This window comes from Cornus florida, unplaced genomic scaffold, assembly GCF_030987335.1.
Source record: "Cornus florida cultivar Cherokee Brave unplaced genomic scaffold, ASM3098733v1 CherokeeBrave_3.0.0_Hap2_Chr10, whole genome shotgun sequence".
Classification (NCBI taxonomy): domain Eukaryota; kingdom Viridiplantae; phylum Streptophyta; class Magnoliopsida; order Cornales; family Cornaceae; genus Cornus; species Cornus florida.
Window position 1 is genome coordinate 113185271 of NW_026775580.1, and position 25164 is coordinate 113210434.

General features: G+C 33.5%; 3 protein-coding genes across 3 annotated transcripts; 1 reads left to right on the top strand and 2 right to left on the bottom strand.

The window, feature by feature from the left end:
* Window positions 1-1687: 1687 nt before the first annotated feature.
* Window positions 1688-4228, bottom strand: LOC132277274 (uncharacterized). The gene is made up of 3 exons (XM_059779088.1): window positions 4077-4228; window positions 2604-3610; window positions 1688-2152 (listed from the first exon to the last, which is right to left on the bottom strand). The coding sequence occupies exons 2-3, from the start codon at window positions 3315-3317 to the stop codon at window positions 1862-1864; spliced, it is 1005 nt and encodes a 334-aa protein (XP_059635071.1). The 5' UTR covers window positions 3318-3610; window positions 4077-4228; the 3' UTR covers window positions 1688-1861.
* A 15088-nt stretch (window positions 4229-19316) lies between these two features.
* LOC132278423 (uncharacterized protein At1g15400-like) lies at window positions 19317-19778 on the top strand. Its single transcript, XM_059780213.1, has 2 exons — window positions 19317-19551; window positions 19723-19778. The coding sequence occupies exons 1-2, from the start codon at window positions 19317-19319 to the stop codon at window positions 19776-19778; spliced, it is 291 nt and encodes a 96-aa protein (XP_059636196.1).
* A 165-nt stretch (window positions 19779-19943) lies between these two features.
* On the bottom strand, window positions 19944-23567 carry LOC132278424 (uncharacterized). Its single transcript, XM_059780214.1, has 3 exons — window positions 23118-23567; window positions 21864-21942; window positions 19944-19951 (listed from the first exon to the last, which is right to left on the bottom strand). Exons 1-3 carry the CDS (start codon window positions 23565-23567, stop codon window positions 19944-19946), a joined length of 537 nt encoding a protein of 178 aa, XP_059636197.1.
* Between the last annotated feature and the right edge of the window lie 1597 nt (window positions 23568-25164).

Below are 25164 nucleotides of genomic sequence, written 5' to 3' on the forward strand. Positions count from 1 at the left end.
GGCTTGCTCGTAGGGTTTAACCCGCGATTTGTTTTTCAGGTTATTAGAAGATCAAGTCTCAAGGTTGAGGATTCGCAGTTGGAGCACTTATCCATTCTTTCTGTTTATTTAAAAGTAGGAAATTATTATTGTTTTAGTTGATATTAGTATTTATTTTTTTTGAAATTTTGCATAGGAACTTTTGGTTAAGGGGTCCTTGAGTTACGGGATTCCCGAGTTATAACCGTTTGGAAGTTATTAATGGATTTACTATTAATTAGTTTTCTTCCGCGTTTTATTTTATTCTTTATTTCATTTTGTAATTTGTGCTTGTTCATATACTTTAATTGTTTTGATATCCCGTAATTTCGTACGCGGATTTGATCAACCTGTATTCCGAAATTAGGGGGTATCACGTAAAATGCCGAGACTATCCTTTTAAAATTAGGGGTATTACATTCCTCGCCGGCGGCTTGACCGGAATCCCCTCGCCGACGTTCAAATCGGCCTCATTCTACTATAAAACTGGCCTGATCTGGCACGACCTTTGCAAATTCGATTTCGCCAGCAATTGCTTCGAGAAAGCCACTTATCTCACCTTAAACATCGAGATCAGCGCCATATCCGATCACGAAGAGCGAAAACTTCTCTTGGATATGAATATAGCGAGATCGAGAACGGCTTGGGAGATATCGGACCGAAATTTGGCAATTGAGCAAAAACTTCACTAAATAGGCATGATAGATTTTCATTTCTCTCTGCCCTCTGCTCGGAAACACAATTCCCATGCTCACAGCCAGTTAGAGCAAAAAAATCCACTCCTATCTTTCTCCACCTCAATCTCATACATAAATCATAATAGTTGCCCTGGATTGAAATTTGGTGCCAAATCAAGGTCTCTGTAACTATTTTTAGCCACCTGTAATACTCGGACTGGATCAAAAGCTCACTGGAGTTGGAGTTATATTCCATTGGAAACAATGGTTAGGGTACATAAGTAAATTCATCTCATTTTTATTTACACTATTATATATATATATACAATACCCATATAAATACAATATATATATATATATATATATATATATATATTATTTATATGGGTATTTTAGTCATTTATCATAAAAATTGAGGGTATTTCAGTAAATTTGACGTGTCCGTTAGTGCATTTGATGGTCAGTTATACCTAAGGGAGGTCCGCGTAATTTTCGAAATAAGAAGGATGTTGCCTGTAATTATGGCAAACTATAGAGGAGGTCTGTGTAAATTACCCTATATATATATATATATATATATATATATATATATATATATATATATCTTTTTCAATATAATATGAAATAATATAGGCAAGGGTATTTTCGGCATTTCATTAAAAATAGTAGCTGATGTCATCATTTTCCGTCATTGACTGCTGTTGACTCTAACAGAAGGGAGGTCCGTGTAGGATATTTTCAAAAGTAGGAGAAGTCCGCGTAATTTTCGAAACAGGAAGGATGCTTCCTGTAATTAAGGCAAACCATAGGATAGGTCTATGTAAATTACCCAATCATTTATAAATGAAACATCCATTTCTGAATAACTGGAATTTTGATTTTGCAATTAAATCAAGATAAAACCTTCATAAAATGCACTCAGTTTACTAAATTTAATGCATCTAGTAGCTTAGTCTTAGAAATAAAGACATTATTTAACTTGACCAATAATATGCATTTGAACCCAGCAAAAATGAAACCTGACTGCTGGTATTTTGTATATTTCTCCTCATGACAAGTAAACAAGGTGGCCAGAGTTTTCCAATACATGGATTACCCTCCCCTACAGTGAGAGAACTTATTTTACATATTGCTTGTAATGGTGATTGCACCAATTTAGGCTCCTGTTAAGTTTGTACATGTACCTTTTTAGCAGTTTTTGCCCATTTTATAGTTGACCTGGCCAAAGCATCCATGGGGTCGATACATTTCTTAAGAAGAGGATCATCCCCAGGCAAAAGACCCCGGAATTCATCAGAAGCGAGGATGACAATGTTCACAGCCCTCACCAAAAGAACCCGAATTGCAATCCTTACAAGATTTCTTGCCCCTTCCATATCCTTCATGTTCAGTGCTTCAATTACAGGTATTACTATGTGCTCCATAGTTGCTTTGTCCGGTAGCACAATCTCAAACCCCTGCAGAATTAGAACAACAGAGGAAACAGAAGAGATGATTTATATAACGGTAATGCATAAATAGGTACAGATATGAAAACCTTTTTCCTGTTTGCAGTCTGCCTATAGTTCTAAATTACTTTAGATGTTATATTGGTATTTCAAACCATTAGGTGAAACATAGAAGATATATAATCTGAGCTTCATAAAAAAGTTCAAAGTTTGATATTCATAAAGCATATTGTATGTTCATTAGCTTCGCTAAAGCATAGATTTCTACTTGTAGTTAGTATCCTGATGGATGTGATGAAGTTGAGAGGAGTTGTTCTATGTGCTAATTATCTTAATTCCTGCATTTTAAGTTTTCCAAACAAGTTATCATAAAGAGCATTTATGGATGTTTTTGGAATGCACGCAATCACATGCATATGTGTGTGTGTGTATACATATATATATCCACAATCAGAAATACCTGACTCTGTAGTTTCCCCTGATAAACAGCAGCCATTAAAGTTGGATCTGTGGCAAGCACCCCAATCCGGACATTACTTCCAGCTTCAAGTGGCCTCAGCTTTGCTTCTTTGAGCTCCCTGGCAACACATTCACCTACATCAAGGAAAGGTACCAAACATCCCTCGGATACCTGCCCGTGCCACACATGAGACATGTGGCACGGCATAACAATGCAACGAGCTCCAGACTGCTCAAGAAATGTCCTCCTACACCTCAAATTCTCAACTATGATTTTGTGATTTAATTGACTTCTAGCATCTTTGCCATTGACATGAGGAAATGGAACTACCCTGCTTGTTGCTGCATCGCTGCAGACCACAAAAGGTATGCATTCTCCTCCATCTCTTGTACTCCACCAAACAAGCTTTTCCAAGAAAATTAGAGTAGAAAACACAGATTCTCCTCCAATAATTCCTATGGAATCTGCTCGGCTAAGCAGAGAATTAGAATTAGGGGTCTGACATCTTGTTAAAACTCTAGTTGAGTTTGAAATCTTCTTCGACTCTGGTGAGTTTCCACCCTCATCAGTTTGTGCTAGTGCTGAAGAGAGTTGCATAGCCATAGATGGACCAGATCTTGTTCGATGACAAACCCTATTCTTATTTACATTACCTACTAAAACTAGTGGGCAATTTAGTGTATGTAAGGACATTGCCATTCCTCCATCAAACATCCTAATGACTATACTTAAGAAAGCTACTGATTCTGTATATATGCGTGTGCGTGTGTCCTGTGATTATGAGTTTCACTGTTCAAACAATATATGTGAAGCCACTAAAAATCAGTCCCTTGAAACCAAACTCACCTCTAAAAACTAGAAAAATTCCATAGGCTTTTCTGTAACTCATCACTAAAACCTTGGAACACTCCTCTCAATTGTCATGGAAAAAACTTTTCTGCTCAGAAGTTCTGAACCAAACCTCGAATGAGGAAAAAAGAAAAACTTGGTTTTCTATTCTCAACTCCCTACAAAAAAAAACAGAAAAAAGAACCCAAATCAGAAGACCATAAATAGTTGACAAAGTACAAACAAAAACCAAATTCCAAACCACAGAGTTATATTATAACAGCCCCAAAGCAAAAACACGAGTAGTTTTCCCTTAATTTCCAGAAATTCATTTTTAAGGAACAAACAAGAAGCCAACATCAAGAACTAGATATTTGGGGGGATGATGATGTAGGGAATTGGAAGGCATGTAGAGACATGATGCTCCACCAAATTAAAAGGGATCTCATGCACCATGTAATATAGGATGATCAAGATCAAGAATAAGTTCAAAGGAATCTACATGATTGTCACCATATCAACTTTTCCCATTGCATCATTTCGTACCTTACAAAACAGAGAAATTATAAATATATTTAATTCTGAAAATTACAAAAATAATTTTTTAAAAAATCTTTCATATATATCAAGACAGGCACTTATCACCTTGACCTTGCCTGGGCTGAATTATTTATATATCCTTGTCTGAGAAACCTGATAAGGATGGTATGCACATGGCCTGGTTCAGAACTAAACGACTGAGTCTGCTGCAAAAACTGAGTCAGAGTAGTCCATTTATCAGTGTTTCTTCCACCAATAAGTCTTATTTGGTGTAAGTCACTGCTATGATGAAAGTGACCAACAACTATCACACACACACACACATACCTGTGCTAAAAAAATCTTGAAAATAATGTCATATAGTGCATGATGAGTTGATGATGACCCCACTCACTCTTGTCTTACGCTGACTAAACTAGTAATAGACGATAAACTTATTGAAGAGTAATAAACTATTTTTCCTTTTTGGTGACATATTTGTGTTTAGTACATTTCCATTAATAATCATACAACTTGGCAAGTGACAGTAACGGGATGAGCAAACGACAATTGGCATATGATTTTTTTTGTCCTCTGATCCATTCCGTTGGTTCGTACTAAATAATTGTTCAAATTAATATTACAGGAGTATGTAAAACAAGGACAGGGTTTCACTAGAATTAACAACGAAGGTTTAGTTTTGAGGTCACCAATTCATGCCATCTCAGGTCATCATATATAGAATCATAGATAAGCGATGAGTCAGCTCCTCACGTTAGTCTAGTGATGAAAAAATGATATTGTTGACTAAATACGTGTATATGTTTATCCAAGTCATTAGTCATTAGCTATGAGTTGTGATCAGAAGAAGTCAAAAGTCAAATTAAGGGTGGATCCAGCCTTTTTAAATAGGGGTGGGTTAATTTTGGACTGAATTAATTTTGGATTGGACTAACTTTGAATTGGATTACCATTACTATTTTTTTTTGGGACTAAGCTTAAAGTAGTATGGCAAAAAAAATTTTGGGGTGGGCCGAAGCTTGGATCCGCTCTTGAGTCAAACCATTGATGAGCTTGAACATGCATCTGCCTAATACTATATGGGTTGATTTAAAATTTAAAAATAAAAGTGATGATATATAACGTATGTATGTGTTTATCTGTAAGTTTTTTTTTTTAATCCTTTTCGGAACTGACTGGAGTTTCTAAGTGCTTCTAGTGAATCTTTTTTTCCTGACAGTGATGTTAATTTCATGAAATTTATATTATGAAAACTTTGAAAATATTTTGATGCACATTATAAAGATATTTTACCTTAATTAGACTTGTCACCACCGAACCAATAATATATGAGAAAAGAATGTCTCCAAGAAAATATATTGAGATGAGAATGGAATTAATGTGTGGAACGCATTAGCTTAGGCGCAATATATATATATATAACTGACAAATAGTACAAGAAACTCAAAGAAGAATTACGTGTGTATATATATATATATATATATATATATAGGCACACATATATACACACATTAATTTTCAAACTCTGCCTTTAGATAAGTTCATGAAACCACTTCTTATTTGATTAAAAAAAAACACCTTACACACACATATATATACAGTTATACACACATCAATTTTCAAACTCTACTAAAAACCCTAAACCCCTTCTTAGACTTCTTTTGGTCAAGTTACGACTGGGTCCTAGAGTTGGGGGCTTTGGGAGATGTGATGTGGGATAATTCCCAACATGAGCAGTATTAATTAAAATTTAGGGTAACGTACCGCAACATTTTTTAAAGTTTGTCAAAATGATACACAGATGAAATTTAGCATATTTTGGAACAATGACACCCTTCATATTTCATACCATTACCAAAGACACCCCACTGGTAATAAATTGACATTTTTGCCCTTTGACTTTTATATTGACCCATTTAAATATTAAAATTACCTTTTTAACCTTAGTAACCCATTTCTTTCCTTCTCTCCTCCATCTGTTCTCTCTTCCTTCATCCTTCCATTTTTTTTTTTTTTTTTTTTTTTTTTTTTAATACACACACACACACACACACATATATATATATATATATATATATATATATATATATATATATTGTTTTTTCTGTTTGCTGTTTTTCTCTCTTGTTTTTTCTATTTGCTGTTTTTCTCTGGTTCGTTTTCTTCTTTGCTCACACACACACACACACACACACACACACACACATATATATATATATAATACCAATGTATATGCATGAAGGTTGAGAGGAAATATCCAAGAAATTTCTATATATTTATTATTAATTGTTCAAGCAGAAAAGTCATGTAGCCATTGACTTAGCCAAAGCCAAAATATTCTAGAAATTTCAATCTATTAGTTCTGAGGCACCTCAAACAATTAAGATATGTATGTATTTGTATATACATACATATATATAAATCCATCATCCTTATCTAATCATCCTTTTGCAGTAAGATTGAAATTGGATTATACTCATACTTAAAGAAAAAGACCTAAATTAGGTGAAAAATGCAGAGTTGTATTACCCATGATGCAGGTAATACTATGTCAAATTGACATCAGATTGAACCTTTTGAGAATGAAAATTGGGAACATATGCTTCCTGCTCGTAAGATGCGGTGTGTATTGAACTTAATGATTTGACCTTTCAAGGGTGGTGAAGCTCTTTTTCTTTTGTCTCTTAGACTGGTCGGACGCTGAGCAGGTGATGTTAAGAAGACGAATGTGTCCTATCCAAGTCTAGCTTTCCACTTTGATAGTATAGGTCCATACGCTATTAAAAGCCACCGAGATCAATTCAATGGTGAAAATCATGACTCTATCCCTTTTTAATTAGAGGGCGTGAACAGGACTTTCTCTAGCCTGAAAAAGAACGAGAAGGCGCATAGCAGCGATGTTTGGTTGAGGGTTTAATAATTCTTCTGTAGTAGAGCTCGCCTTAGGTTTCATAAGTGTGATTTGTAACATGACATTCCGAAATTGAAATAGCGTGTTCAAGTGGGTCGGGGGATGTGCTCCTGCGTAGCCAGAAGCTATGTGAAGCCAGACCGACAGCCAGAGGGCGAGGAGATTCAGGGAGATGAGTCAATTTGTGGCTGAAATAGGGCAATTGACTCTTTTTACTATATATATATATATATGATATTTTATAATAAATTTGATTTTTGGGTTAATTTCAGTGACACCACCCTTAAGTTTGGTCAATTCTCATTCCCAAACATCTTTCGAAAATAACTATCGCTTACATTATAAACTTTTGCTCCATTTTTCATTCGCACCTCAACCGTTAGTTAAACAGTTCTGACACAATATAAAATGACTTAAATATCCTTGAATTTTGTCAAAACAACTATTTTTAATCCAAAGAATTATATTAAAAGACTAAAATACCCCTATTTTTTTTATATAAATTTACTAAATTATATATACACACACAGACAAACATATATATATGTGTGTATATATACACATACAACACGCCGTGTACGGAGAGGATGTCTACATCGGTGCCGACCTTATTCTCTCCATGAATGCCGGTGAGAGCTCGGAACTGAGCTTCGAAGTGGGTTCGCTCCGAGTTAAATCAAAACCCATTAAAGAACAGATCATTTCCAGCATTTCCGCATACCCGTGTCTTCCCTTTGACGCAATACTTCAGTTCACAAATCACTGCCCCATAAACCAAGAATTTGGTTGCGCTGATAGAGGTGGCAGCAACATCCTCCATGTGATTGTCTTCTTCCAGGGGGACCACCGCCACTGTGCTCCTTCCCACTCTTTTTCCTTTTGTCCTTTCTCTAACTTAAAATATATTATATATATACACACACACACAAATATAAGGCTCAGTTTGGTAGAGTGGAAATGGGAGGAAATGGAAGGGAAAGTGATGGAGGGTGATTAAAAAATTGTGTTTAGGTAAAATGGGTGGAAGGAAATGAAAGGAGAGGGAAGGGTTTGGAGAGTTATGTATAGCTTTGTACAGTGATTTGCTTATCCTCCCAAAAATGGAAGAAAATGGAAGGAAAGGGAAGGCAATGGCTGTATAATATGTGTGATGCCAATTTTACCCTCAAAACAATATACATACAAGTTAGCAGTTGCAGACACAAATCCGAACTGGAACAGCAGCGATGGAAACTGAAAGATATGGGTTTTGATTTTCTGAACAATCTGAAATGATATACTGATACGAGTTTTGAATTTTTTATTCTTGCAGACAGAATGATAAACTGAAAAAATATGGGTTTGGGTTTTGAACTTCTGATTCTTGTAGTGCACAGAGAGAGAGAGAGAGAAAGAGGGCAAGTTCAGAGTTGAGAACGAGAATAGAGATGGAGGTGAGATTGGGGAGGCTAAAATGATTTGCCCTAAATTTTTTTTTTTTCTTTTCTTGTGGCCTATCAAGTATAGGAGACTATATATATAATAGAGATGGAGGCGAGACTGGGGAGACTGAAATGATTTGCCCTAATTTTTTTTTTTTAATATATATATAATAGAGATGGAGGCGAAACTGGGGAGGCTGAAATGATTAGCCCTAATTTTTTTTTCTTTTCTTGTGCAGGTATATGAGACTATATATATATATTTTAAAATACAAAAGGATATAATAGTCAATTTATTAAAATAATTTCCTTTCCTTTCTTTCCTTTTCTTTTCCCAAACATGATTATTATCATTCCCTTTCTTTTCCTTCATTAACCAACCAAACACGATAGGGGGTTAAAATTATCCTTTCCTTCATAACTAATGTCATCCTCCCTATTCAAACCCACCGTACCAAACATACCCTAACATATCAAAATCAAAACATTTTGATTTTTACAGCAATTCGCATACTAATTCAATTAGGTTCAATTGCAAATTAATAAGGCCCGCCGACCATCGCCGTGGCTTCTTCCCACCCTCTCTCCTTTTTCATTTCTCTAATTTATAATATTATTTATATATATATACACACACACACACACATAACTATAACAGAAGGTTCAATTGCAAATTAATGAGGCCCGAAATCATTCAATAGCAAATATATACAGGCATTGATGTTCTCCCATGAACATGAACCAATTGAACCAATTCACTCGGTGCAAGCCCTATCTCTATACCCAGCTGAGGACCAAACACCAAAAATATAGATAGTTTCACAGATCGGGTGAACAGCGATCTAACGGGGTTTTAGTGACCATGAAAGCCTTGCAAAGGTATCGTACTATAGCTACCATGAATTTCTGCGAAGGTACAGAGATGAGAGAACGATGGTTAATGGTGATAATCTTGGCTTGGTGGAGAGAAGTGGTTGGCGTTTATGAGTCGGATGGGTTGTGGTGGTTGGTACGTGTAATGATAAGGGATATATTGGTCATTTACATAATACTCCCTCCGTCTTGCAAAGAGTGTCGCTTTTGGGGAATACAACTTTTTAAGAGTGTTGTTTTTTATGATTTTTTTTATAGTGGTATGAGATGAATTTCCTAATATGCCCTTAATGAGGTGAACTTTCAAATTTGAATTGTGGGGTCCACGATAGCTTTTTTTAGAAGTATTAATTACTTTTATAATTTCAAGACAAAGGGTATATTAGGAATATTCAAAAAATAGTGTATTGGATTTTGAAGTATGACACTTATTTTGGAACAGCCAAAAAAAGAAAGTAGAACACTTATTTTGGGACGGAGGGAGTATGAAATTTAGAAATAAATGAGATTAAAAAAATTAAGAGTAAAATTGTCTTTTATGTATTTTTAATGGAAACTGTAACAGAAAAGTAAATATGGATTTAAATGATAATTCTTTTCGAAAGATATTTGAGAGTGAAAATGGCCAAACCTGAGGGGGTATGAGTGAAATTAACCCTTGATTTTAATATAAGGAATAATTTCGTCTTTTCATAGGATTTAAGGTCTTGTTTGGTTAGAATTTAAAAAAAGAGGTGTCATTGTCTCAAAATAGGCTAAGTTTTATCCGTGTGTCTTTTTAGCAAACCTCAGAAAGTGTTGCTGTACTTTATCCTAAAATTTAAGATGTGATCTTGAATATGATGTGACGATAATTAAATAAACAATAATATTTTATATTTTAATACATATTATACTTTATTCTTTTATACATTTGTCTTTTGAATTGTCAATTGAAAAAAAAAAATAATAAATAACAAACAATTAAACTTTGTTTCTCTATCTCTAAAGACAGGTACTTGTCACCTTGACCTGACCTGGCCTGGCCTGAATTATTTATATATCCTTGTCTGAGAAACCTGATAAGGATGGCATGCACATGGCCTGGTTCAGAACTAAACGACTGAGTCTGCTGCAAAAAATGGGTCAGAGTAGTCCATTTATCAGCGTTTCTTCTACCAATTAGTCTTATTTGGTGTAAATCACTGCTATGATGAAAGTGATCAACAACTACCACACACACACACACACACACACACACACACATATACCTGTGCTAAAAAATTCTTGAAAATAATGTCATATACTGCATGATGAGTTGATGATGACCCCACTCACTCTTGTCTTACGCTGACTAAACTAGTCATATACGATAAACTTATTGAAGAGTAATAAACCTTTTTTGCCTTTTTGGTGACATATTTTTGTTTATTCACCCTGGGACTACACTTCCATTAATATCAAACAACTTGGCAAGTGACAGTAATGGGATGAGCAAACGACAATTGGCATATGATTTTTTTTGTCCTCTGATTCATGCCATTGGTTCGTACTAAATAATTGTTTAAATTAATATTGTATTAAATAATATTTGGGTCGATAAAATTTATCCAATTTGGATACGTGATCCAATCACATTACCACACGTTATTAAACTTAATATAAGTTAAAGTGAATATTACCCATTAATTTTCGAATATAACCTGTTCCTATTCTCCATCCCCAATTTTCAGAACTTTCCACATCAAACTCTTCGTTTTTTTGGCTTGCTGCATCTTCAATCCCCAAAACAAGTACCACCCAATCACAAAGTTGGCCTGCAAACACAAAATTCAGCCACCCATGGCAATCAACACCCAAATTCAAACTCCAACAAACAAACAGCAGCCCCGAACCACCAATTCGCAACCCCAATCATCAATTTAGAGCACCGTGACTGCAACTCCCTAGCCTCCATTTTCTTTCCCCAAAGCCTGAGATTCGTAGAGCTCGAGCTCGAGCTCGAGCTTACCGTCGGCCACAGTTCGAGGAGGAAAAAGGCGACGACAGTTCGAGGAGCATTCATGTAACTATCTGCCATGCTTGATTCATCGCCGGACTGAACTTCGCCGGCCACTCGCCGTCACGCGCACACGCGCCCCTTCTTCTCTGGGTAACGAGGTCTTCGTCAACCTCTCCGTTCTTTGCGCCGTGAAGTCGTCGACTGTTCTCTCTTATCTTGCCGTCAACCTGTCGGGATTTCCGGATTCGCTGCCGAGTCAACTCGGTCTCCAACACCACTTGATCTATCCTCTCCATGCTCTTCTTAGGCCACCTCGGCGACACCGGACTACACCGCCGACCTCAACTCCGGTTACTTCTTCGCCAACAGCCACCAAACGAGAATCGGATCTGAGGCAGCCGAAGGTGGAGGACTTGAGAAGAGGAGGAAAGATTGATGATGAAATGGGTTTCATGAAATAGGAACGGGTTATACCGGAAATTGATGGATAATATTCACTTTAATTTTATATTAATTTCAGCCACGTATTGTAATGTGATTGGGCCACGTACCCAGTTTAAATGAACTTCATCCAATTGGATCAAAGTATTGTCCTATTGTATATGCGTCTCTAGAGACCGGAGTCTGTAAAACAAGGACAGGTTTTCACTAGAATTAACAACGAAGGTTCAGTTTTGAGGTCACCAATTCATGCCTTCTCAGGTCATCTATAAAGTCATAGAGAAGTGATGAGTCAGCTCCTCACGTTAGTCTAGTGATGAAAAAATGATATTGTTGAATATATACGTGTATATGTTTATCCAAGTCATTAGTCATTAATTATGAGTTGTGATCAGAAGTCAAACCATTCATGAGCTTGAACATCCCTCTGCCTAATACAGTACTCTATGTAAGTGTTTATCTGTAAGTAATTTTTTATTTTTTTTTGGGGAACACTCAGTTCAAATTGCGACTTTCCACACATAAACTTACCGGAGTTTCTAAGTGCTTCTAGTGAATCTTTTTCTCCTGACAGTGATGTTAATTTTATGAAATTTATATTATGAAAACTTTGAAAATATTTTGATGCACATTATAAAGACATTTTACCTTATTTTGTCTTGTCACCACCGACGAACCATACTAACAATAATGTCTCCAAAAAAATATGTGGAAAGCATTAGCTTAGGCGCAATATACGTACAACTGACAAACAGCACAAGAAACTTAAATAAGAATTTTTTTTTTTTTTAAATTGATATTCACACATACATATTTCTTTTAAAATTTAAATTTCTGACCCTCTTTTAAGAGGTAAGAGACCGATACCACTAGTCTTTTATAAACTCAAACAAGAATTACTTATATACATATATATATATATATATATATATAGGCACACATATATACACACGCACATTAATTTTTAAACTCTGGCTTTAAATGAAACCCCTTCTTACACACATATATATCCAGTTATACACACATTGATTTTCATACTGTGCTAAACAGCCTAAACTTCTTCTTAGACTTCTTTGGATCAAGTTATGACTGGGTCCTAGAGTTGGGTGCTTTGCGAGATGTGATGTGGGACAATTTCTTTCTTTTAAGACATGGTCAATGACCATTCCAACTGGAGCCATGCTAATTAAAATTTGAAATGTGACCTTAAATTTGATGTAGCGATAATTAAATAGATATTAATATTTTATATTTTAATACATGTTACACACATTTTTTTTTTTTTTTCCTACTTCAGTAAATTAATGGAATTGTGTCAATTGAAAAAAAAAAAAAAAGATATAACAAATAATTAAACTATGTTTATCTCTCTATCTCTAATTTGTTTTTCACTACTAATATTTTTCATTATATATACAAATGTATGTATTTATATATATTATATTTTACACTTTCTATATTTTCCAACTACTCTATATCTTTGTTAATTATTTTATTAAAATTTAACCATAATCAGAAAATATCAAATCAGAACACAATTATAAAAAATTTTAAATGAATTATGTAAATTATAAAATTCGTGGCATTTTCCTTTTAAATATAGCCGCCACGTGTGACCCAAAAATTTATCAACATAACAGTGAGAAGCTAATGGTTAATATTGAATAACCTATTGAATAATGCTTAAATATTTTATGAAGGGAGTTGATATTGACAATTCAAAAATATACTTTAACGATCCACTCTTAGATTTTTTAAAAATATAGTTACAAATAAATCCTTATACCACACAATGCTTTGTTCTTGTAATTTTAATATCCTGATTGCTCTTTAACACCAATGAAATTACATTCTTCCCTTGTGTGAATGCTAGTAAAAGAAAATAAGAGTTTTTTTTTTTGGCAATTAAAAAAAAAAAAAAAAAAAACACATAACATACCCTTTTTCTAAATCAAACTCTGTATCCCTTCTAAACTCATCACATCCCTTTTTTCTCTCACCCTCAATTACAAACGCATATAATCCTCTCTCCCTCAAAAGTAAAAAAAACCCAAAAATAAAACTTAAAAACACAGCCTATTCATAAACATATACACGCACATACACATGTGTATTTGTGTTCGCATTGCCATATTAGAATTGGGCGAAGGAAATGCAAACATTGTGTTGTATCTGTTGTGTATATGAAGAGCAATTTTTAAAGAGAGAAACTTAAGGAGATACTGTATAATGAATGATGAATAATGAGTGCAGTAGTGAAAACATATAAGGAAATGGGCCATGATGACCCTAGAAAAATATAAAATTAAAGCGTTGTGTTTTAGGGATATTTTTGAAATTTTATTGAGAGAAAAGAAGGGTGAAACTACTGAGTATTTTGTTCTAACACCAATATCAACAAGTTTTTATTTAAAATACCAAAATAAAAGATTTTTAATATTTTAGTATATAAGTATGATTCCCAATTCAATTTATAGTCTATTGGAATTCCTTTATAGTATCAAGACTCCATTTTATGATAATCTTATTAAATACTCTATTTTATGAATATATATCATTCGGACTTCTTGTTTACAAATGACACTTTCACTCCCTTATATAGGCATCTCCCTAATATGTACAATCAACTGTTAGGATTTACTCTATTAAATTCCCTTATAAAAATATCTTGAACTTTATATCTCTCCCTATTCCTCTAGAATATTCAGTCTTCTACACATTACTACAACTCTCTATAATCTTCCCAAACACTCTGTAATGTTCTTACGAAAGAATGTAGAGCCCACCTTCCACGTACGCGAAACAGATATCATATAGGGTCAAGTGTCACCCAGCATGGTGCAATCTGTAGACACCCAGCATGGTGCAATCTATCTTCTACTTGGCTATAAACTCTGGTAGTGAAGGGAAATTGAAGTTCAATTTTAATGCTTCTTTCGATTGTAGATTTTTGAAAGGAGGGAGTGCGATTTTTGGGTTGATTTTTTGGGATAATGGGGTCATTAGCTTCTGTCTTTTAAAATTGTGTTGAATGCGGAAATGACGGATGATAACATGTTGAGAGATAGCTTAAAGCTCTTAATTAGTTGGTGAGATTACAAATCTGTTTCCTCCGTCACCCCCCCTCAAAATTCTATCGTGGCTTGTGTGCTGCGGGATGTAAATTTTTTTGTCTTCAAATGGTCTCCTCACTTTTCAAATGGTGTGGCACATTCTGTGTATTAATGGCTATGTCGAATAGAGTTGGAGAGATTGAAGTGGATGTATGGCTAACTTGATGGTTAGTGCGTAGCGACTTTTTTTAAGGAATATTTTGATAATTTTTGTATTTGTTAGGTTACCCTGACGCGTTTATTTATTCTGAATTTTTTTTCTATCTAACCGCTGTTTTAATCATTACAGTGAAATTCCTGCAATCCTCGAATGCAATCTTTATTTTGAATGAATCAAGTAAAAATATATATTTGATCTCTTTTGTTTTTTTGTTTTAGCAACAATTGGTTGCGGTTGTACTCAGCTTTCTAGGGTGGGCTAGTTTGTTTGGGTTTTCTATGCAATTGTGATGTTAACAAAGAAAAGAAAATAAAAAATAAATTATCTCCATCCTCTTTCGAGAAAAACTTTATTGCATTACACTGTGTAATAGGTATATTCAGATTGTTTAAATAATATATTTGCTTATGCATATGTATTACACACATCGATAATGAACGATTGAATGTGCTTATTGCATGATACAACGGGTATAAAAAAGTTTCTCTAGCTTCTGCTGAAATTCATTTGCATATTTCATTTCTTTTACTTTCGTGAGTTAGTATTTATCAAAGCCTATATAGTATTTCTTTTACTTTTCAAAATAAAGTAAAAAGATTGAAAAAAAATAAAAAAAATTTGGTATTTGTCTCAATATTTATTAATTGTAATAAGTCATTATTTTTCGCATTCATTGTGTAATCATTAACCTTATATTACATAGCTCACTTCAAATATATATTATTTGCATGTTTACCGTGTATTCAAATAAGGAAAAATAGAAATAAAAATAGAAAATTCATTCATTTCAACATCTAAAATGATTTGATGGAACATCACATTCATAACCTTTCATAGAGACTCTTGGCCAACGTATGTTGGCTGGACCCTATGGTTTGGTTAATTCCAACTTAAAAATAAATAAATAAATAAATTTTAAATCGGTAGTTAAATAAAATTGTATTTAATATATTATACAAATACAAAGCCCTGGAAGGAGTGGGAAGTAACAGGCCGTAGCCGTAAATATGGCCAATGGGTAGCCCAACTCTAGAGGTGAAGAGTAATTTAAATATAGCCCAAACCACTGCAGCTATAACTGGAGCCCAATATTTTTAACGCGTGGCCTGGTGGAACTGTGCAACTTGGGCGCTTCTGTAAGTAGACATGAAATTGGAGTTTTGGAATTAGAATTGGTAGAATTAGAGATAAGCAACTCAGAAAATTGAACAAATTATTTTTTATAATTTCACCAATTTTAATTTCAAGATTACAATTTCATGTCACCAAACATATCCATTGCTTAAGAGTTCGAATATGAGTTGATGTCACCAAACATATCCATTGCTTAAGAGTTCGAATATGAGTTAGTTTATTTTAGTTCAGACATCTACATAATAAAGAGGGGCAGTTTACCTATTAGTATAAAAACACAACAAAGAGGATGGTTAGAAGTTGAATGAGATGCGTGAATAGTGCTTAAATATTACTCACAACTCAATCAATTGAAAGTACTCGTAAAAACAAGTGGATGTTATTATGTTTCCTGTCAAGATTGCTTAAAAAATAAATAAATAAAACACAAAGAAATATAAAGAACAAAAAAAAAACGGCACTTCACTTTTTTACAATTACATTGAATTTTTAAAGAAAATGGCACTTCTATCCTTAATTTTATAAATAAATAATTATTTCTTTTTAAATACCACAATTACCCTTTCAGTTATCAAAAGAAATATGCGTCTCCCTCTCTCTCCCCAATTAACATTTTGAGTCACTTTCAGACCTCTCTCAATTCTTTTTATTAAATATTTCCTCTCCCTCTCCCTCTCCCTCTCCCTCTCATAGGGTTTAATATTTATCTTTGTAAGTAAGAATAGAACTTATGGAAGATCTCAAACATGAACACATTATGAAGTTGAACAAAGTAGTTGTTCTTGTTAGTAATGGAAGCATGGTTGAACTATCAAATCTTCATGAACCATTCAACTCCATCGACATTAATGGTGATGCTAATTTTTCTTTTCTTTTTGTATTGTAGGCCATATTCAAGGAAAACCTATTATCTCCTTCAAAAATTCAATTAAAAAGAACAAGGGATGAAACCAAAATCACAAGGAAAAATAAGGAAGAGAATGAAACCAAAATCAATGTAAAAATTAAACCCGACTAATAATACTTTAATATTTTTCTTTTTGGGAGGAAATTATGTTGGAAACAGGGACACTAAAAACATAAACTTTGCATGAAATTTGAAATAGATTCTGCTAATAATTTTTTGCGAATATCTAGATGAGCGCGTTTCTCTCCACAAGGAGATGAACGTGGTATATTTACTTTCTCAAATCTGTTTCTTGGTGAATGAGAAATTAGCTTCAAAGTGTGGTATTTTGATAAGCCTAAATGGGTATGCAAAATGTAGAAAATGTTTGTCCCACATGGAAAAAATGTTGAAACCAATTGAAATTTAAATTTGGGCTTGGGTTTGGGCCTAATTGTAAAGTCCAATTATTCTTTTTACTAAATAGAATCTTGGATTGGGCCTTTAATTTTGGACTGAGCTTATTTAAATGGGTAGTTGGTTTTTGAATTTAAATTAAAAGTTAGTTTTTTTTCCAAAGGGTTGCTTCTATTTCTAAAGGGTTGCATCTATTTTTCAAAGAGTTGCATCTGTTTCTAAAGGGTTGCAATTCAAAACCAACAGATATAATTATTCATGTGAACCATTGTAACCTATTGGAGTGGATATGTCTATTGGTGAATAGACACCATGTGAACCATTGCAATCAATTGGAGTGGATGTGTCCAGTATGAAGAGACACATATATATATAGTTGTGTCCAATGATGAAGAGACATACCCACCCGAAAAGGCACCTTGTTGCCTATAAATACCCCCCTTTAGATCATTTGCAAATCATTCATTTTCATTTTCTTCTATCTCCCTCTCTAAACTTGAACCCAACCTAAGTGGATTCAAACCATAGGTTAAGTGGTCCGAACCACTTAGACTCTAATCCAATTTTATTGAGTCATATTAAGATTGGTCCAAACCATTTGGTTCGGATTGCTCCCAATTCAACATTTATATAGTATAGATGCATTTTTGAGTCAGAGAGAATATTATACGGAGGAGGTTCGCTGTATCCACGAGTTTGTAGTGCCGCTACTAGTGGATGTAGACCGTTGTATCCTGGGAGATAGATGCCACTGAGTCCGAAAGCACCATAGCGGGGTGAATTTGTCTTAAGGACATAGTATCCAATACTAGTCTCGGTTTAGGTTATTTATTTATTTATTATTATTATTTTATTATTTTATTTTGCATATTTAATTAAATATATAGTTGCATATTTAGTTAATCATTTATCAGCATATTGTTAATTATCTCATATCATATTAGTATAAGGGTTGTTATATCTTGAAAGTCACATGAAGTATATATTTTACCAACAAATTATACTTAATTGACTACTTTTTCTTCTTCTTCTTCTTTTTTTTTTTTTTTTTTTTTTTTTTTTTTTTTTTTTTTTTTTAACTAAGGTGTCTAAAACCAACTAACAGTAATCCGTCACAAATCTCTCTTCATTTCGTTTTGATTCATAAGTCCATGTTTGATTATTATCCATTTTTTTTTATTTTTTTATTCATAAGTGCATGATTGATATATCAGTACATGAAAAGTAAAACCTATAAATAATACCAATTTTAATACTAGGATTGAAGAAAAATTGCAGAGTAAAAAAAAAGTTTTTTGGCGTGGTCCCTTCCTTTTAATGATTTATTTGGTTATTTAAGTTCTTAAATAATTAAGTATAATTTTTTTAAAAAAAATGATTAGAGCAAGTAAAGAAAGAAAAATAAAAAGAAAGTTTACGGTGCAAAGAATAGTTAGGATAAAATAAAATGAAAGATGATGCATTAATTATCTGAAAAACAAAATTGTCATTCAATTAAAGACAAAAGAAAATTGTCATTCAATTAAAGACAAAAGAAAAGTATAATACAATGTAAAAAAATGGAGTGTCAATATGGCCTCCCATAAAAATACCATATTTGCATATTCTTATGAGATATGTAAATGATATACAGAGAAGGCATTTGATTGGAGGGTGAGAGATGACTACACCTTCATGGTCATCTAATTCCATTTTCCAAGTCAACATCGTTTTATTTATTTGGCTAAACATTAATTTATAGTTCAATGACATATATGTGAAAGTTGATTAATCATATATATAAATTGATCCGAAGGCAAGGTATAATCCTGTAATTTGTCCTTGACGAGGTAGATGCCATCTTAGAATTTCACCTTGTTTCTTATTCTTCATTTATCATTATCCTCTCTTTTTATTTATATGAACAAAGTCTAAACTCCTATAGCCAGCCTATAGGTGCACTCAAATTTCTCATCAAACACTATAGAATAACCTAGATTATCAACACACACACACACACACACAGGACATGGATGGTTTGCCAAGGTCTGAAACATCGTTCAGAAGACAAGGTTCATCAGGTTTGATATGGGATGACAAGCTTTTATCTGGAGAGTTGAAGCGAATAAAAACCAAACCGAAACAAGAAGAAGAAGATCATGGAAAACCAGAATCCCGAGAACGTCCTCCTACGTATCGTGCCATCAAGGTTGAACCCACCATCGACCCACCTTCACCTAAGGTCTCCGGTTGTGGCTTGTGTGGTATGTTTGGAAAACCTGTCAACCCTAACAAACCAAGATAATTAAATACCCAACTCATCCTACTTTTTGTAAATGTTGTTCTTTGATAATATATGTGAAACCATTTTCATAGTTTGGCTATAGTTGTGTGTGTTGAGTTTGTTGGACAATTGCATGTTTTTTACTTATTAGGTTGTTGTTGCCTTGTACGAATTAATAATATATCTGGCCACATGCAGTTACAATAATTTCTTAATTACAAAAAAATTGATATATGAAGAGTAGCATAGCCAAACCAAAGGTACATTAATTCTTGCTTTTAATTAGTTTATCTCTCAAGAAATTATAGGGGCCGGGGTGTTTTAGTTTTTCTTTTGATTTGTTTGATTAATTTTAGTGTTTGAACATATTTTCTAGCTCTCTGCCAAGTATTTGAAACAGATTTTGATGAAAAAAATATAAAGCAGCCTCATAATAGGTTCGACTGTATTTCTTTTGACCGACGTCAATGTGCTGCTAAAAATGTGATATATTATTATAGAAAGTTGTACTTAGCGGTTGAATTTAGGGCTACAAACAATCAAAGGTCGGCCTCATTCTGTGGCTTCATTTGGTACGAGGGACTTGGAAAAAGGAATAATTACGGAAACATGTAGTTTTTGAGGCTAATTTATAAAGTTATGGAATCAAAGTCAACCTGCATAAACTCCCAAGCATGTTCAAGAGTATGGTGCTTTTAATCCATCCGAGAGTCTCAGACTACTATACTTGTATGAATACACACACACACACATATATATTAATATTATTAAGTCACCCGAATGGTTGGCCCAGTAATTAAAGGGTCTTAAGGCAAGTTCTAATTTCAGACATTCTGAGTTCTTCACACAAAAACAATTGAATTTAAATAATATATTTAATTTGTGAATGAAACCTCGGTAGAAAAGATATATTTTTAAAATAAATAAATAAATAAATAACTTCTGCCAACCTGCGTACTAGCTCGGTTATCCTATATAATAGGGTTAGTGACGTAACGAATTAAGCTTTATATTTATTAAAACTTATGTTATCATAAGTTTGATCGATCGACTAATAACAACAAGAGGCTAATCTGCCGGCCAACAATATTTTAATTTTTCTAATCAGTCGTTTTCGGCATGTATGTGTCCTTATTATTACATAAGAATAATGATACAAAAATAAAGAATCAAATTTAATTACTGCTTCGCCTATAGTTTTTCGTCCTAATGACTTATATATACATTATCTGTGTGTATGTCAATTCTTACGATTCTGTTTAATTAATATAAGACAAATAATATCAAGTCCTCTTGCCCAATTAAACATAAAAAATCATCATACAGATTTTGAAGAGTATTATATATATATATATATAGATAGATACACACACACAGTCACAAGAAGGAAGATGGAGCCAAACAATGCCTCAGAACCAGCTGGCAACCATGCTTCACTCGAGGCTACCCCTTTCTTTTTATTTCAAAAGAAGAAAAAGAATACTTATAACTGTCCTTATTTGATCAGTATAATTCTATATAATTCAACTAATTATCAGTAAAACTATGATTATAAATTATAAATTCAATTTGTCTTGATCCGTTTCTGAAATCAATGATTATGGACGTGTGTGATGCTTGCCCTGTTGTGTTTAATTGAATACTAGTGCGGTCCTTCCATTTCGAAATTATCTTCTATTTGTTTAATTATTATTGTTATTATTATTATTATTTTATAGATGATGGTAAATTAAGAAATACATATTAAATTCATAAATTTATTGGGAAAGCCCATACGACCCAATATTGACCTAGTCCAGGTCCATTTTTTTGGGAGCAAAGCCCATCTTCTTTTCTAAAAACCTATAGCTTTGCTTGCAGTAAACTGGCTCTGGGCCGGTGGACTTTTGGGCTTGTCCTTCCCATGAACCAAATATAGGTTGTGCTCTTGCCACATGCATTTAACTATTGAGACAGACTACCTTCCCAAAAAAAAAAAAAAAAAACTACTGAAACAGAGTTAAGTTAAATAAATAAACACCAAATGCAATTGAAATTTAACCCATGAGCATTAATGGTCTATGAGATTTATATCAACACTTCATGTCATTTACAAACTTGACAGAACAGAAATTGAAATCAACCATCAAAACAAAATAAAAAAAGCACAAACAAAAACAAGAACTTCTATGATGCCCATTAGTGTTACAATTAAAGACCTGTATTTTAATTATACTCATTCCAAAGCTTTTTGAATTTTCGTTTTAAATACTAAAATATGCAATTTCTCCATTGAAAAATAGAGAAAGGAACCTGTTGAATGGGTCACAAATGAACCGAAACTCGAGCCCACGATGCAATGCCAGGCCGGCCCATACACCTTATCAAACTCCTGCATAGTGAGATAAAGATAGTCCAATATCAGCCATATAAATATGTATGTTGGTGCGTTAGAGAGAGAGAGAGAGCTTGATTAACTGAAATAAGTTTGTTAATCCTATAATAATCCTATATATATTGTACACTTGAGTTGACAAAGAGAGAAGAATTTGGTAACTATAGAATATAATTAATTAGCACAAAACATGTTCTGGTTATGAAGTTTTGTATTATTGTACACATGGGGTGTTCAAGATCCTTGAAATTCTAATGAACATGAGCATGTTAAGTTGTGATTACTGTAAATATTATAGTAAGATGTAATTAATGTTTTGTCAACATATTATATAATATTCACTATGATTCATTTTTGTTAGATCTGTTGAGTAGACTTGTTGGTCAGACTCCAGTAATCCAACAAATACATGTGCACATAATTAGGATGAGAGAGAGAGAGAGAGAGAGAGAGAGAGAGAGGTGTCTCATTATTTTAAAAATTAAAAGTAAAAACAAAAAGAGTGAAAGAAAGAAAACCAATTCAAATTCAAAGATCTTTTACTTATTTTTTCCTACTTTCTGGTGTCCCAACGAAAAAGATTTTAATCACTCAACAAGGGAAATCCAAAAAGAAATGACAAAAAGAATAATTATAACAAAAACACTTTTGACTAGCTACTTTAGCGCCCACGCGCATATATATATATATATATATATATATATATAGGATAATACTTAGTTACTTACCGGTAAGTAAGGTGAAGCTACTCACTACTATATGGTCTAATAATAAAATAACACATCACCTTTAATAATTAAATAATTCACATCTTTCTCTACTCGGATCAATCCTTGAATAAACGTATATAATGTTTTTAGATGTGGATTATTTAATTATTAAGATAATGCGTTATTTTGTTATTGGACCATACGAGGGTGAGTAGTTTCATCCTATTCACCGATGAGTAACTAAGTATTATCCATACATATATATATATATATATATATATATATATATATATATATATATATAACCAAAAATTAAATGTGCATATATATTTATAAAACCCCAAATTAAAGTTGAACAACATATACAGAATTATAAAGAATTAAATCTAGACTAAATGATGAATAAACATATATATATATATATATATATATATATATGTGAAGTAGTGTGGATGAGCATACCTTCTTCATATTATAGGCCAAGTGTTTAGAGCTAAACTTCTCCAAACTATCATAAGTTCGCCTTGCACACTGAAAGGCATGCACCTGCATGAACCCAGGCATGTCAGAAACCAAGACCTTCACTTGAAGAAACGCCGCCGCCGACGCCACATTCGTGTCTATGTGCGAGTGTGACACCGATTTTCTGGCTTCTATGTGTGAGTGTGACACTGATTTTCTTGCCTCGATGACGCACACTGATTTTCTTGCCTCAACCATATGCTGATCTCCTCCATTTACTATCCCCTTCAATCCACCATATGCATGCTCGGTTTCTCTATAGGACTTCGATTTTCTTAGTCCCCAAACAGATTTTTTCTTGGTCACCGCTGGATTTGGACTAGACTCCGGATTGAGATTTCCACCGCCAAACTTATAAACGTACATGACTCCTTTCTTATGGGTGTCCATCTCTTAGACTTTTCGCTACTTTGGTAGTGATATATAAGTATATTTTTGGTCTGTGTATGGTAGTAGTTGTAAAAAAAAAATTGATGAAGGGTTTTTATTTGGAATCATGAGGTGTTAATTGAATAATAGTCACTAAAATAATGTGATTAGAAAGTGGTTATAAGAGAGGTTTATTTAAAGCAACAGACCATGTGTTAGTGGCTGTGAATTTGGATAATTAAATGGTGGGGTCGGTTAGGAGAGATTTGATGCATTTTTGTTCCTCCATTGGGGTAATGGTTGTTGTGACTTTGGGCATTGTATTTGTTTCTACACAACGTTACCCACCACACATGGACTACTCTACTAAGTCCCACCGCCTTCTTTTGACAGGGTACCCCCACTTGATGACTGTCCTTGTCATTGTTGAACCATTGATTTTTTAAATAGAACGACTTTATTATAATATTTTGTAATCAGAGAAATACTTTGGAAGAGAGAGAGAGAGAGACCATATGATGTATAATGTCGCAATTACTTTGATTATCAACTCTTTTTACAAGCATATCCTATGCATCGTTGTCTCTGTTTCATTGTAGTACCTACGCACGGTAAAATGTTTATAGAAGTTTGTAAAACAGTACAAGATGGGGGCATCGTCTAAACCCAATATCAAGCGAGAAATTATTACTCTGTATCGGGATTATAGATTAGAGAACAATCATCAAATTATCAAATTAATAGTAGTAAGTATATAAAATTTATTTTATTTTTTATTTATTTGTCAATTGATGGTTGGATGAATAAGTAATTCCCGTACTATTTAATAATTTCTCCAGACATACCTAAAAGTACGTTCCATACCAAATGGGCTATTATTCAGTTGGTACAATCTTGAATTTTTTAAAAAGAAATCCAGGGTTCAAAGTCTCCATAAAAACATGTGTAGGTGTACTTATTTTATCATTAAAAAATGAATAATAATAATAATAATAATAAAAACCCAAAGTTTCACTTGGGCTAGAACGAAAAGAATAAACTGTTAAAGCTTCATATTTTATGGTTTTAGAATCTTCATATGCTGTCACTGGCTGTGTCTTTGACTCTTTACCGCGCTTTAGTAGCTTCTCTTGTAAGTATTTCACAAACGGGGTGGCACGGCATTGAAGCCCAGCCCATAATGTTGGGTTAGGGCTTGATTATTGACTGGTCAAAGGGAAAACTGAAAAAATGGTATGGTCAGCGGGCAGTGCAGGTATTGGAATTCCAAAGATTATGTACCCTATATTGGAAACACATTAGAATAAATTCTTGTTGGTTTTGAGCTATCAGATTTTTATTTTCTTATTATTTATGATCATTTCACAATTATATGTTTTCCAAATGCAAATAAATGATGGAAACATTGTGGGGTTTGGTTAGAGAAGACATTGATGGGTGTTTTTGTTTTTTTCTTCCTTATCTTGGAATAATTTAGCAGTACCAGTGGCCTTGACGTGATGTTTGAAGCGTTTCATTGCTCAACCCTTTTTCAGAGCTTTTATGGGCTAAAAGAATAGCACGACCACCCTGTTGATCTGTGTGAGACAGTCAATGATAATGATTGAAACAAGCTCCA